Genomic DNA, 13770 nt, shown 5'->3' with positions numbered 1-13770 from the left:
ACAGACAGTTTGGCGCATCAAGTGCGATATAATCAACGTGTGCCCGGCCATTTATGAAAATTAAGGATAAAGTGCTACTGGTCGGTCAGCGTCGAGGAAATTTACTTTGCAGCGCTTAGAAGCTCATAATTTATGCCCCCGCATGCAGGCAGCACTTAAATTGAGCTCTCTCCCGATAATACAGTGAGTCAAAGTGAAAGAATTATGTTGGTGGTTCAACCGTTGTGTAAACGGAAAGGAACTTTCTTTGACGCGGTGCCCTGTGTGGAATATCCTGGTGGGAAAAATATCCGATATATATACATATATTGATAGAGATAGGATTGTGATATGGTGATGGAGATTAAAGCCTTAGATTTAAGACCCAGCAGAGCGAGTGTTTTTTCCTTTGCCCCGAGAATGCAAAAAAATTCCATATTTTTGAATCAAGGCGCCATGCGTTCTTCCTCTTCCATGGAAATTAGTTATTCCAGATCTGGTAACCCCATTCGCGGTAGCAGCCACATTTTACATTACACCAGTGGCGACACCTAGTGAAGAAACTGGGAGTCCAACGCGTAACTTATACATCTTACATATATTCTACGGGATGTTCACACTAACCGACACTGTTCAAGGGTGAATTAACTTTCCATTACAATTAATTAATTTCCTCTTTTTCGTTTTCTCTTCTATGTTATAAAATACCAAAATATATATCTCGAGAAGTTTTTAATCAGCTTTTAATTAAAAGTAAAGCAAGCAGCCTGAGCCACATTTGGCTGCTGTTGCTCAAGCAGCTGTGTGAACATCCTGCAACAACTGCTTTTATCCATGTGGCAACTCTTTTAGTTTACAAAATATGGCAAGGCAAAAACATCTGTTTCTCTTCTTTGCCGGCATTTCAACTCCATACATTTTTAATAAACATTCTATATAATTTTTAAAAATATGAGTAATATAGTGCAATATATAGTGGTCCGCAGTGATTTGCGTTCCGCCCTTAGTTGGCCGATGGGCGCGGTAATTGCTCAGTGCTGCCACGCCACTGCCGCCGTCATTCACTTAAATTCAGAGGACGCTGACACCGTGGCCTATTTGAAGGATCTGGATAATATGCATAAAGTGGTGCTAGAGGTAAAAATAACTCCAATTCAACCTATACCTCAAGCTATGTCAAATATATAAATTACTCTACACAAAAATACTCTTCTTTCCAGGCCAAAGATGAGGCTGCTCTAGTCAAGCTCAGCGAAAAGTTGAAGGAGAGCGAGATAAAGCACAAGTTGTGGATCGAACAACCCGAGAATATTCCAACCTGCATCGCTTTAAAACCATATGTTAAGGACACAGTTCACAAATACGTTAAGCACTTCAAGCTGTTGAAGGAGTAGTCAAGTTGAAAAATCCAATGGGATCCACTCCACACCAAGTTTACTAAATCCCAGGGCAAGTTTCGTCGACTAATGGTAAAACGATATTCAATTTTTTAACAAACACAATTTAAAGAAATACAAGATTAAAAAATATAATTTCCTCTAAAGTGAGGAGGTGGCACCTTAAACGTCTACTTCAACCAAGCGGTTTTCCTTGAGGATTTCCGTCAGCCGCCGAGAGATAAGAGGACATCGCTTTATTTTTAATCGTCGCAGCTTTCCCAACGTTTTAGCCAATTCCGCTATGATCTCATTGGATAGATGGGGCGAATCACTGAGGTCCAGAAACTCCAAGGCATTAAGTTTACGCAGTTCCCGCAGCTCATCCGCCTTAAAGTTCTGATTGCGTAAAATCAGAGTTCGTAGTTCCTTTAGCTTGGAGATGATCTTCAGGCCGAATGCATCCACGAAACCAGGACCGGCCTCCCGGAACTCTAGATGGCGCAGCGAGTCCACCTCCACAAGGGCCATCAGCATCGAGTTGTCCACTTGGTAGGGTTGCGGCTCCAAGTCTACTGCACGAAGGACCAAGGTGCGCAAATGCGGTAGACCGCTCAATTGCCTCTCGTCCATATATGGACATACCGACATTTCGAGAACCTCCAACATTGGACAGCTCTTAACCAGCTCCCGATAGACATGCTCGTCTGCAGCCACCGCAGCCACCTCATCCTCGTTCATCCAGTCGCGGTTAAAATTGCGCATGTGAATTTCACTACATCGCAATTCGCGAAGGAGCGGTAGAGCACTTAGATTAGAAAGACGGGTGGGCTCAAGATTCTCACAGCCTGAAAGCTTCAGAACCTGCAAGGAATGTGGCAGAGCTCCCAAAGTGTCGCCCAGAAGACCCGGGTTTTCTTCAAGATCCAGAGTTCGCAGGTTAGTAAGGGATCCTAAGCAAAGCAGATGTCTATCTGTAATTTCACAACGTCGCAGCGAGAGGTTAATTATATTTTCCAAACCACTAGTGTTTTGAAATAGATAAGACATGTGGTCCGGATTCAGCGGAATTCGGTGAAGGCAAAGTTCTGCCAGATTAGGACAGCTAACACCCAGTAGCTGGACAAATTGCTTCAAGAGCGACCAACGCGGGTGAAGCGGTCCACCTTCCAAACGGCGAATATGTTTTCCCGAAAGTCGCATCATTCGCCTTATATTCCATTCGGTCAATTGGCAGACATCCTTCATTTTAAGGACATGATTGAGACGTTGGGATTCCAGTTCGTATATCGACTGGAATCTTTGGCAACTGGCGGCAAAGTTGAGACGGCTGTCCAGGGGCAGGTAGTCCAACACCTTGCACCAAATGTCATCGACGATGGGCAAATCGTAAGCACTCTGTCTGCCCAGTTCCTCCTCCTCCTCCGGTTGTTCCCAGGACCTACTGGCTCGCAGAAGAAAACTTTTGCCATTTAAGGTGTGCTTAGCACAATACAAAGCCTTGGCCGCTTCGGTGGGCTCTTTAAACAGCACCGATCCCTCACGCTTATTCACATCCCATCGGATCTCCTCTGTTGTCCCAAAACGAGATAAATACTTTTCGAGAGACTCAATTGAGAAAGGAAAGAGCGAACCGATTATCACCCGACGCACAATAGTGCGATCCTCGGTGTAAGCCACACCATCCTGAACGTAAAAATTCCGGATACGTGGTTTCGGTATTCGCAACATAACCCTAGGATCGTTCTAGTTTTATGAAATTCTTACCCTTATGAAGGCAATTAAGCTGTACTACTTCAGTGGAATACTGTTTTAATGTCTAGTTTGTAATAGATGCGTTAAAAATACTAAACCAAATTTTGTATTCAACTTTAAAAAATATAGTGGTTATTTACCTAATGGTCTTGCCCGTTTGATTATGTGAGCTAGACTCAATAAATTCATACTTACGACAGAGGTTGTTTTCTCCGACTGCTTTGATGTTCTCAGGATCAGGGATCCCAATCGTATCTTTCTGATAAATGGTTTCCACCATAAATTTAATTAAAAGCACTCGATACTTAGTTTTTTTGACTTTTATTTTTTAAGTTCTGTTTTTAAATAGTGTTTTGTTGTAAAAAATAGCTTGATTCCTTGGTTGCTTAAGGTATTTGAAATAACTGTAGAAGTAGCTGCAGTAGATACAATTTATATAATAGTAGGTAAAGTAAAACTATAATTAAAAGTTGCGATGTCGGAACTGGAGGCAACCTGGAGCAATTTGGCACAGATGCGGACTCAGATTGTACAGTGTTCATATGATAGGATGTTTCTATGCGATGGATGTATATAGTAGCTATAGCTCTGCCCGATGTCTACATTTAACAATAACAAGTTACTAAAATTAAAACCAAAGCGCTTAGGTTCGTTTGGATATTGCGGGGCCACGCCTTCTCTGCTGCCTTTGGGGGGCGTTGGCGATTAGTTTTTTGAGCGCGGATGCTGTAGAGCATTGAGCTCGTTCTTGAGCCAGGCCTGCAATTTATCCTGCGAGGTGCGAGACAGAAGTTTGGCCGGAAAGGGCCGTTAGATGAGAGAGTTCAAATGAGCGGGGGATTTAGTGCCAGGACCCGTCACCAAGCTGAGCCAGTGTGTGTGTTAGCCAAAGGATAATTGTGTGCGTGAGCGAGAAAGCGGGTTAGGGACAGAGATAGAGTATGCTAATAGCATCTACTTTGCAGAACCGTTAGAAGCAGCAGCCACTTGGCATTTGTTAGCGCTAATTGCAAATGTCAACAGAGCGAAACAGAACCAGGATTCGCAGCGGAAATCGGAAATGCTTAACTAGTCGTCTGCGTCTGTGTGCGTGAGCCAGTGCCTGTGCCTGTGCCTGTGTGGTTGTGAGTGTCCTTGTGGGTGGTGCTGTGTGGGTGAGTGGGGGAGGTAGGAAGGAGGTTGGTTCTTAGGTTCTGTACGCCATTTGCCATTCGACTGGGCTGGCTGGCTGGCTGACTGCTTCCTTTTCACTCATTGTTATGCAAATTATCCTGATATTCATCATATTCGTTTTCATTATCCTCCGCCTGCTCGTCCTCCTCCTCCTCCTCCTGCTCGTAATCGCTGGCGTTGCTTTCCGGCTGCGTTACATCGGGCAAATAATCCTTGTGCACGGGCGTCGAGATGATTGGCTCCTGTGTTAGGTGTTCGTTTGTGTGTGTTGTTGTGTGTTTCCGGGTGTGCAAGTGCGTTTCCCAGTGTGTTAGTGTTAGTGTGTGTATATGTGCGAAAGCAAAAGTTAGTTAACCAACTTGGACAACAACAAGATACTACCAAGTAGATGAAGGCCACGAGTGGCGCATGCAAAGTTATAACGATCAACTTTCCGACAGCCAGTTGGGGATGCACAGAAAAAAATTTGGACCTACATAAATTTCGTTCCTTCAAGGTTATTTCAGATATGAGTTTATATCATTTTAAGATAATATTTTATTTTCCTATAAAACGAACATATGTTCTTTAAAAACATTTCAAGAATGTCTTAAAAGTCGGAACAGTTTTGAAAATGTTTTATGATTAATTGAATTGAACTAGATTTTTTTTTAATGTTCCGAACTGCCGAGAACATCTATGATATCCTTTGAAAACATTGAGTAAGGTAAGGCTTCAAATATTTGTTCTCCAAAAATCTGAGCAACTAATGTATTTATAGAACTAAAAGGTTTCTATTAACGAAATTAAAGTATGTTATTACTAGATTACTAATAAATTCATGATAGATATAACCATAACTTTTTCTGTGTGTGCTAGGGGGTGAGTGATTGGGATTGTGGGTGTCTTTTAGTCGATAACGAATAACGCATGCTAACCTTTGGCGGCCGCCATCCGCAGCCTGGCAGCGGCAGCCCGTCGGCGCCGAGGGGACAGGGGGCGTCCAGTCCGGGCACGCCCTGCTCGCCCTTGTCGCCGCGATCTCCTTTGCGTCCCCTCTTGCCAGGGGGACCAGCATCCCCTCTGGAGCCCTGCTCCCCGCGGGGACCCTCCTGCCCGGGAATGCCATCCGTGCCCTTTTGTTTCGATTAGCCGTAGGTGTGTTGGGGTGTTCAAGGGGTGAGCGTGGTGTTGGGTGGTGTCGGGGGGTCAGAGTTCAGAGGTGGTTGAAGGATTTTCAAGAGATGTGCATATAGGTAGTCAAGGACGCCAAGAAAGAGAGATACACATGCAAACAGAGGTAAAAACAATAAAAAGGAGAAAGAGAAGACACGAATTATTTAAAATTAGCAACCACTGCAGAGTAGAATAACATTTTCTTGGGAATAGCCCCGAGAAACGGATGATTTTTTTGGTTGTTTTATAATGCTTACCGGCAGACCCGGATCTCCCCGCTCCCCCTTGTGTCCCGTCTCGCCCTGGGCGCCCTGCGAACATGGAAAACAGAAAACAGATCGGTTATTACCATATTGTTTTCACATCACTGGCTGTTTCGGGAAAAATACCTTCATGCCATCCAAGCCCGGAGGACCCTACAGCAAATGGAAGAGAAACAAGAATGGGGAAAAGCGTGTGGTTAGCAGAGCGTCGGAAAATGGAAAACCTGCCTTGCCATTAAAGTATTAGATGTCCCGGGGACCGTGTTTGTTTTTAGTAAAAAACCATCACTTTATTGGAAATGCATAATTAATTCGAAAATTATGTTAGTTTCATTTAGCCATTTTACATTTCGGTCATTCTAGCGAATGCTGTGTTTCTTGTTTGCACATGCTACGGCAAATAATTACCAGAACTCACATTCGATTTTTATATTCATTCGAATCATACATTTGAAATGCAGCAGCACGGATAAAAATATTGTATTTCGTGTTTGTGATGGCATAATGCACTTGCACATCGACATTTTTGGTATATGCATGTATATAGACATAAATACACGTAAATATATATATATATTTGTATATTTTTTGTTTCGTTTGCAAACTCTTCTTGTTTATTGGGTAATTAACAAATTTACACTTAAAATTATCGTTAGCGGCTTATTAGGGGCTTAACCTTTTGTTACGTCTCTTCAAATACAGTTATTTATTAGGTTTATGTTAGGTTTCAATCGCGAAAAACACAATTCATTATTCTAGCCTATGGATCGAGAAAGTTGAGTTCGTTAGTTGTTAGTAAGTGAAGGAATCTAGAGTAAGTATCTATAAGTATATAGAGCGAGATGCAAGTAAACACGTTGAGAGGTGAAAAGAGCTAGGAAAATTAATAATTAATTACGATTAAGTTTCGTTCTTTGCCGTTACCGCTTATGTACACATTGGGGTTTATTTTTGACATTTAGTGGATTAAATGAAAATTGACATGCAAATTGCCTGTGTATTCTGTTTTCCATTTGGGGGATTATTACAACAACGAGACACATCTAATTGAAAACAAATTGACATATTCTTTCTGATTTTCGATGCCGTTTGGCGTTTGCCGTTCGAGTAAACCTTAAAGCTGCAAACATTTCCATTCCCCATTTGCATATTCAATAATGCCCATTCAATTTTTATGGGTCCTGTTCTCTCGTTGCGGAAATATGCCAGGCAAAGGCTGTCAAATGGCAGTATATACTTTTATTATCATATTTCCATGGCATTATTTCATTTGCATTGATTATGTTTGATTTTCAGGCCGTTTTATTCGTCCTTTGCCTAGTTTGAGCGTTGAAATTCAAAATGCAGCAGTTGCTCGTAAATGTTAATTTATGCTTTCATTTTTGTTGTATAAATAGAATTGTTTGCATTACTTTGTTTGAGATGTCCATGAAACCAATAGGATACATACTTGCGGTAAGATTATGTATTTATTGTTGATATTTCGCATTTCAGGAGGGGATGCTCCAGTTAATCAGCATTCGTAAGCTGCGTTTGAAAATGGAAAGCATTGATTTTCCGACTATAGAACATTAGCCTAGCTAGTGTCTGCCCTTCATTTTTTATTTATTTGTTGAAGTATTTAATAACACTGAAAAATATGCACAATTGGGTTGGATAGCTCTTTGTTATGGATTATACGAGTACATTGCCTTGTATGTATAGATAGATCTCTTTAATATGGATTGCGTGTATAAGTAACTGAACAATATATTTTACTTGTAGACATCGAGAGATGAGTGTGGTTGAAAGTATCTTACAATTCTTTTGTGTTGCCACCTTTAATTAGCACAATTCCCTAGTTAAACACACACAATTACTGGATTCTTGCTCTTAACCTTGCGTTTCACATTGAAGCTTTGGCAATAATGCTTTGTATTTGAGTGAACGAGTACTATTCGAATATTCAGACAAAAGCCCTTGGACGGCACCTAAGACAATGCGGAATGCAGCAGGAGCAGGCTCGTGCGGTTCGATTGGTAAGAATAATTTGATTACTCAAGTAATTAAGTCACTTATGGCCAATTGCCGATGATTGCGACTTTGTTCTTTGGCCATAAGCCAGCAATTAGTAGCTTCGCACTCGGGGAAGCACTTGAGATCCATCGGAAAATCGCAATCGAGCAGCACGCTCTTTTCACGTACCACGGTGCGTATGATTTATGGACTTCCGAGCGACTTTTCTACTTTTCTGCTCCTGCTGCAAATGCTTCGCACAGAGCGGCGGCGAATGAAATGCAATTAAAATATTTGCATTGCATATTTGTTAGTTGGTTTGTTGTGTTTGGATGTGGATGTGGGTGTGTGGGTGCAAAGTGTGTTAGTTGATTCGATTGATTGATGTTTGTAAATACGCTTCTGTAGACACACGTTTGTTTGCGCTATTTGATTGTATACATAAATACTTATTTGACTCTTGGGGCATTTTAAATGATATGAATATTAATTTTTTCTCATGCGGGTGGAGTGGAGGGGCTTCGTTCGGTTCCTTGCCTTGTGCAATTAATTGATTTGCTTACTCGGCACTGACATGCTGCTATTTCGAATTTGATTTTCTGTACATGGGTGCGTGTTTGTACAAATTGATTACATATAGAGTACGCCTGTCATATACACATTTATATATAATTATATATATAGACGATAACTGAGCACATTTTGACAAGCGTTGCGCGGCTTCGTAACTTTGAACATTGATTTGCTTTGATTAAATTGGATTTCCCTTCTTCATATGTATGCATTTTCTTAAGGACTTTCTGTTCGATTGTGTGTGTGTGGGTGTGTTTTGTGAGTGTGGGTGAGTTTTAAATGGCTTTTTTTTCAAGTCGCATTTCATTTAGACTTTGGCGCAATGTGTGCTGGTTATTATTTTTAATAGGGACTGCCTTTTAACTAGTATTAGTAGTCGCCCCACACCTGTTCCAAGTAGAAAAGAGAAGAGAGATGAGAACACACAATTTGGTTAGTCAAAACATTTTAGTAACGAGATCCACAAAAACGAAAGGAGGGGTACGACTAGCTAAGCGGGATAATAACCCCGAATTTTGCGGGGGCAACAAATTAAAAGCCAAACAATGAGGGTTTCCGGTGTTCAATTGAAATTTACCGGTATGCCAGCCTTTCCCGAGGGTCCCGAAGGTCCTGACTCGCCTCTCATGCCCATCGGACCCTGCAATTATATTTCATTGCAATCACGGGCTAAACTTTTGGGCAATTTCGACACTTACCGGCAGCCCCATGGGTCCCTGGTCTCCCTTGTGGCCCTTTTCACCCTGCAGAGGAGATTTGAAACAGATTTAGAGCTGGATATTTAGAGATATTAGTTGGTGGCGCATGGACTCTTACCGAAGCCCCCTTGCGTCCGTCCATGCCACGTTCCCCCTGAAGGCCGTTGTGACCCGGTGGACCCATGGGTCCCGGTGGTCCCGGCGGACCGTATAACTGCGGAGGAAATCACATTATTTAAGATAAACTCATAGAGTGGTGGAGCAAGTCAGTAACTTACATATTCGATGGTGGCCATGTGCGGAGCATCGGACATCCCGTCATCCTGACGACGACGCATCTTGCGGTACTGAAAGCGAATTTTGAATTATTCATGCTCAAATTATGTTTTATTTTACAATGATTTAACCTATTAAATCTATCCCTGTGGATGGGTCGATATCTGTTATCTTTACTATTTTAATTTTATGAGTAGTAATGAACTATTCTCAAAGTAGAGGTGGATTTTGTTTTTGAAGAAGAAATTTTTCTTTAAATAGAGTAACACTTCATCAGAATTTTTAAAATTTAAGATATCTTTCGAGAACCCTTTTTTCTGAGTAAGTTAAACGTTGTACTCACCGAATCACCACGATCGCCCTTGTCACCCTTGACGCCAGGATAACCGGGAGGTCCTGGCAGGCCCGGAGGACCCATCAATCCAGGCGGTCCAATATCGCCGCGGTCGCCCTTCTCTCCCGGCGGACCCTGATAACCGGGCAATCCAGGTGGTCCCTCAATGCCCGGCTCACCGGGCAGGCCATCCAAGCCACGTGGTCCCAGGGATCCGGGTTCTCCCGGCTCTCCGGGCTCTCCCTTGCTGCCGTCCCGTCCATCGCGTCCATCCTTGCCCGAGGTGCCAGGTGGTCCTGGAGGACCTCGCAACAGTGTGACCGGCGGATCGTCGTATTCCTCGTCTATCTTGGTGCCTCCGGGTCCGAATATCTGCCCAAATTGCGAGTGTGTAAGCAAGGGTTGGAGGAGAGAAGATGGCAAATTTAGTGGGAAGATTAATTTATGCCACGTGGCGCCGCCCGAGGCGTTGCACGCGCTCTTGCCACACGCTTTTGATGGGGGAAACAAAAGCGGCGCGTAATTCGCAGCTAAGGGAAAAAGTTCCTCCCCACAGAGAGGGGAATGGGAAATGGGGTGTTGGTTTTTTGGGGGTGGTGCTCTGGTGGCATGTTCTGGTGGTTGTGCCACAGCGAAAGTCTTTTGTGTGCCACGAAATTGTGTTAAGTGCAAGTTGGAGCATCCATGCCATCGCACCATCCACATTCCCACTTTTGCCACTGCCCCGTTGAGACAATGGCTGCATAGAAAATCTTTAAAACCGAACCGCGTTCCATGGAGGTCTATGGGGCATAAGGGGTATATATATAGGAGTCGAAAATAAAGTCAAGTCAGCGACAGCGACTTCCCTACGTGCCTCGAGTGCCTGTGTGTGAGTGCCGGTGCCCCGCGCTTCGAGTGTGTGGGTGCTCTTTGGCTCTTGCCACTTGCCATTGTGTGTGCGTGGCATGTGTGTGTGTGTGTAAGTGAGTGAGTGCATTGCGAAAGACAATTAATTCTTATTTTCCTTGTTTTTTTTCGGTGGTTTAATGTGAGCGCTTCAAGGCAAATTTCCAAGGCACAGACAACCAGGCAAGGCAGCCCCAACAAACATCAAGTCCAAAGTTTCGATGGGGCTTAAGTGAGCGCACCCATCCAAACGTGCACTGCACCCAGGAAAAGTCATTCAAAATCAATGTTTAAAAAAGAGATTTAGCTTGTGGGTTTAAAATCGACCTTATTATACTCGAAGAATATGGGTTACACAAGTATAAAGTTTCTTAATGGAAAGAATAGTATGTTAGAGTAATGAAAGGATTACTGTATCCATTTCTTATATTTATTATAACCCATAGAAATCAAGGTGAACATTTGAATTTCGGTTTAAGTATAATATTCTCAAAAATGTGTTTTACTTTTTTTTAGTTTTTAGAATTTGTTTAAATTTTTATATGTATTATTTTCCACAGAAAGGAAATCGTTGCATTGTCTAATATATAATGCTTTTACTTATTTGTTTTATTGACATTTTTAATCTCTTTTCGTTTAAAGCTCTCCTGTATATTTTAAATGATGTGTTTTTTAGTTATGTAGACTGCGCATTATATTATTTATATTTTATTTTACAGTGCACTGGGGCTGACGGGAAATTACCAAAAGTTGTTGAGGGCGGGGGCTTTCAGACCGCAATGCACCCGAAAACAAAAACCTCTATTAGGCGAATGCTGAGCGACATAAAAGGCAAACTCCGGCAAAAACAGCGAGAGTGCAGTGGAAAACGTTAAGGAGCCATGGAAAATGGCTAGAATAAAGGCGAATGGGGAAAACCATTTACACATGTGGCTCAAGCAAATAGAGACACTCGACGTTTCGCTGGAATATTCAATAGGATTCGGGGTTAAATCGAGTTGCGACTAAAATGGGCCTCAGGTTGGCATTAAAGGCGGATCCTTCGTGGAATTAAAGGTGAGTGCTCCCCGAGCAGTACTGCTCGAAATCTGATTGAATGTATCCGTTTAGTCCTTTGATTGTGCAAATGCATTTATGTATTACGCACATTCGTTCCCCACTATCCTGGCATTATGCAATTGATCCTGTAGCTGTATCTGTATCTGCATGTGTAACGGCAACTGTATCTGCATCTGTGGAAGTGTAATTTCCTTGCGGCATGCCCGGGCATGTGCAACAATTACATTCTCTTCTGTCACAGGAAGTGGCGTACTTACAGTTATTAAAACCCGGCAACAACAGCAACCATAAGGACAATGGCATAAGCATCCGCATCAGCGGCAAGGCATAACAATGTAAGCGCTTAACGCACACTTATACGGACAGGATGTGGCTTGGGCTTGGTCCTGGCATATGCACAAGTTGTTGGTCCTGCGAAATGGCGGCAGACAAAAGGACGAGGCGGCAAAGACAACTATGGACTAAGGATGCATTGAAAAGACTAAAAAGGAGAAGGAGACGGAGCATAAGTCCTTGCCTCACCGCAAATGCACTTCCCAATTTCAACTTTTTCCCCCTTGGCATTTTCTTTTTGGCCCAGGAGCTCATCTGCATGTGGATCCTGGCTCCCAGCTCCCAGCTCCTGAGCAGGTGTGCCCCTGGTTTGTGTGCAAGGATTCTCCAGCTCCTGCCTCGGTTGCCTCGCTTTGTTAGCAACTTTTGCACATTGTTTCTAATGCGGAATGGGAATTCCCCTCGCTTTCCTGCCTTTCTGGCCATTTGTAGAGCAATTAAAGCGATTTGAATTAAAGCCGAGTGCTTAACGTTTGCCTTCTGCTGTAATTAAGGGACACTTTGAGGGCTTATGTGCCCACATTTTCTTCGCCTGGCCAGTTGAAGAAAGGCATTCGGGGTTTAAAGGCTTTTAAAGGCAGCCTCGATAAATAACATAAATAAAGGATACAGATACAGATACAGATGCCAACTGATTTTGTGGGCTTCGAAAGGACGCAGCTGCCTAACTACGAAAAAAAAAATTGGATGCCTTTTCGGCAGCCCCAAAACCAATTGGTTTTGTGGGGGTAGAGAGTTCTAAAAGTGTGTGTATGTAGGGAAATCCATTAGAATGTATCAATATTTGTGCGAGAAGGCGCCTCGGGTAGAATTTAATTCTCAAAGTATCCAAACACAGTCACACGAGGGGATGGCTGGGCGTAGGGACCTCTTAAATTATGCGTGAATATTGAAAATATTTGCACAAACGCCTTTCAATTTAACGCACAAATGACGAGGCAAATGAATTTTCCACATCCACTGAAATGGCGTTTTTTCATTGCATACCTATCTTTTATATATTTTTTTTTGCACATTTTAGTTGTCAATGTACAAATTGTAATTGTAAATTAATTGCCCCATCTGATTGTCTGTCGCTACGTCCGGATTTCTCTCTCAGTATGCATCCGGCGAAGTTTTTCCATTTAAAGCTGGCAGGAAACCAGTGGAGGAAAACAGACAAATGGCCGCACGTAAACGCGTTAAATTGAAAATCATTTTGATCTCGACGCGACCTTTTGCGGATGTCGTTGGGTGCAAAAACAGATGGAGAAAGGCCAGGTTGGAGGACCAGACCTCCAGGAGGAGGAGGAGGATGGGGCCACCTCGGGACCCTCGCCTTCAAGTACAGCATGTGCCGTCTGGTTCTTCCCTCCTGCGTGCGCGCATATTTTTCACAATTTTTCATTTTCCCCGGCAGTTTTCTCTTTTGAAATTTCATATTTTTCTCGGGCCATAACAACAGGGAAAAAAGCGCACTGAACGACCATCCGCCCCATCGGCCCATCACCTGAGGTGAAAGTTTTGCAGCCCGTTTCCGGCTCAAGCACACACCCACATATATAGCACTCCGTACACCCGGATACACCCAAAATCCCGCCACTTCATGGCGTGTAATGCGTTGCGCGATTGCCGCAAAAGTTTACAAAACATCCGAGGGTGGCCGGGAAGTTCTTGGCAAGTACGCGAGCGCATTAAATTCGTAATATGTTCCGCCTCGCATTGATACCGCTTACCATGGGCGAATCGGGCCGTAAACGGCGGAACTGTAAACAACCTGGGAATGTTTCTGTTATGCAACCTAGTCTTCCAAGATAATCTATGAAAATAACATAAAAATTTCAAATACGGAAGCAATTAAGTTTTTCGAACTCAGCACTTTCTACCTCGTAAGAAATCGGTTTGTTGAGTTCCAAAGTTCTAATGTTATGAAA

General features: G+C 43.0%; 3 protein-coding genes across 17 annotated transcripts in view; 1 reads left to right on the top strand and 2 right to left on the bottom strand.

The window, feature by feature from the left end:
- Positions 1-853: 853 nt before the first annotated feature.
- Positions 854-1543, top strand: LOC119555223 (putative peptidyl-tRNA hydrolase PTRHD1). Its single transcript, XM_037866502.1, has 2 exons — positions 854-1116; positions 1200-1543. The coding sequence occupies exons 1-2, from the start codon at positions 931-933 to the stop codon at positions 1371-1373; spliced, it is 360 nt and encodes a 119-aa protein (XP_037722430.1). The 5' UTR covers positions 854-930; the 3' UTR covers positions 1374-1543.
- On the bottom strand, positions 1511-3272 carry LOC119555131. The gene has a single exon (XM_037866361.1). The coding sequence runs from the start codon at positions 3084-3086 to the stop codon at positions 1539-1541; it is 1548 nt and encodes a 515-aa protein (XP_037722289.1). The 5' UTR covers positions 3087-3272; the 3' UTR covers positions 1511-1538.
- A 153-nt stretch (positions 3273-3425) lies between these two features.
- Positions 3426-13770, bottom strand: part of LOC119555029 (collagen alpha chain CG42342) — a 72866-nt gene continuing 62521 nt past the window's right edge. For 6 of the 15 annotated variants that reach the window (XM_037866303.1, XM_037866178.1, XM_037866209.1 and 3 more), the window contains 9 exons: positions 9587-9949; positions 9246-9314; positions 9086-9181; positions 8968-9012; positions 8847-8909; positions 5828-5854; positions 5696-5749; positions 5201-5398; positions 3426-4525 (listed from right to left, as the gene is read on the bottom strand). In XM_037866303.1, coding sequence (XP_037722231.1) covers positions 4358-4525; positions 5201-5398; positions 5696-5749; positions 5828-5854; positions 8847-8909; positions 8968-9012; positions 9086-9181; positions 9246-9314; positions 9587-9949 — 1083 coding nt within the window. In that variant the 3' untranslated portion in view covers positions 3426-4357. Of the gene's footprint in view, positions 4526-5200; positions 5399-5695; positions 5750-5827; positions 5855-8519; positions 8657-8846; positions 8910-8967; positions 9013-9085; positions 9182-9245; positions 9315-9586; positions 9950-13770 lie in introns of those variants that run through there. The other 9 variants (XM_037866220.1, XM_037866227.1, XM_037866253.1 and 6 more) reach the window with 5 other exon arrangements.

The sequence above is a fragment of the Drosophila subpulchrella genome, chromosome 3R, assembly GCF_014743375.2.
Source record: "Drosophila subpulchrella strain 33 F10 #4 breed RU33 chromosome 3R, RU_Dsub_v1.1 Primary Assembly, whole genome shotgun sequence".
NCBI classification, from domain to species: Eukaryota; Metazoa; Arthropoda; class Insecta; order Diptera; family Drosophilidae; genus Drosophila; species Drosophila subpulchrella.
The sequence above is the reverse complement of the archived record's forward strand: the minus strand, read 5'-3'. Positions and strand labels throughout refer to the sequence as shown.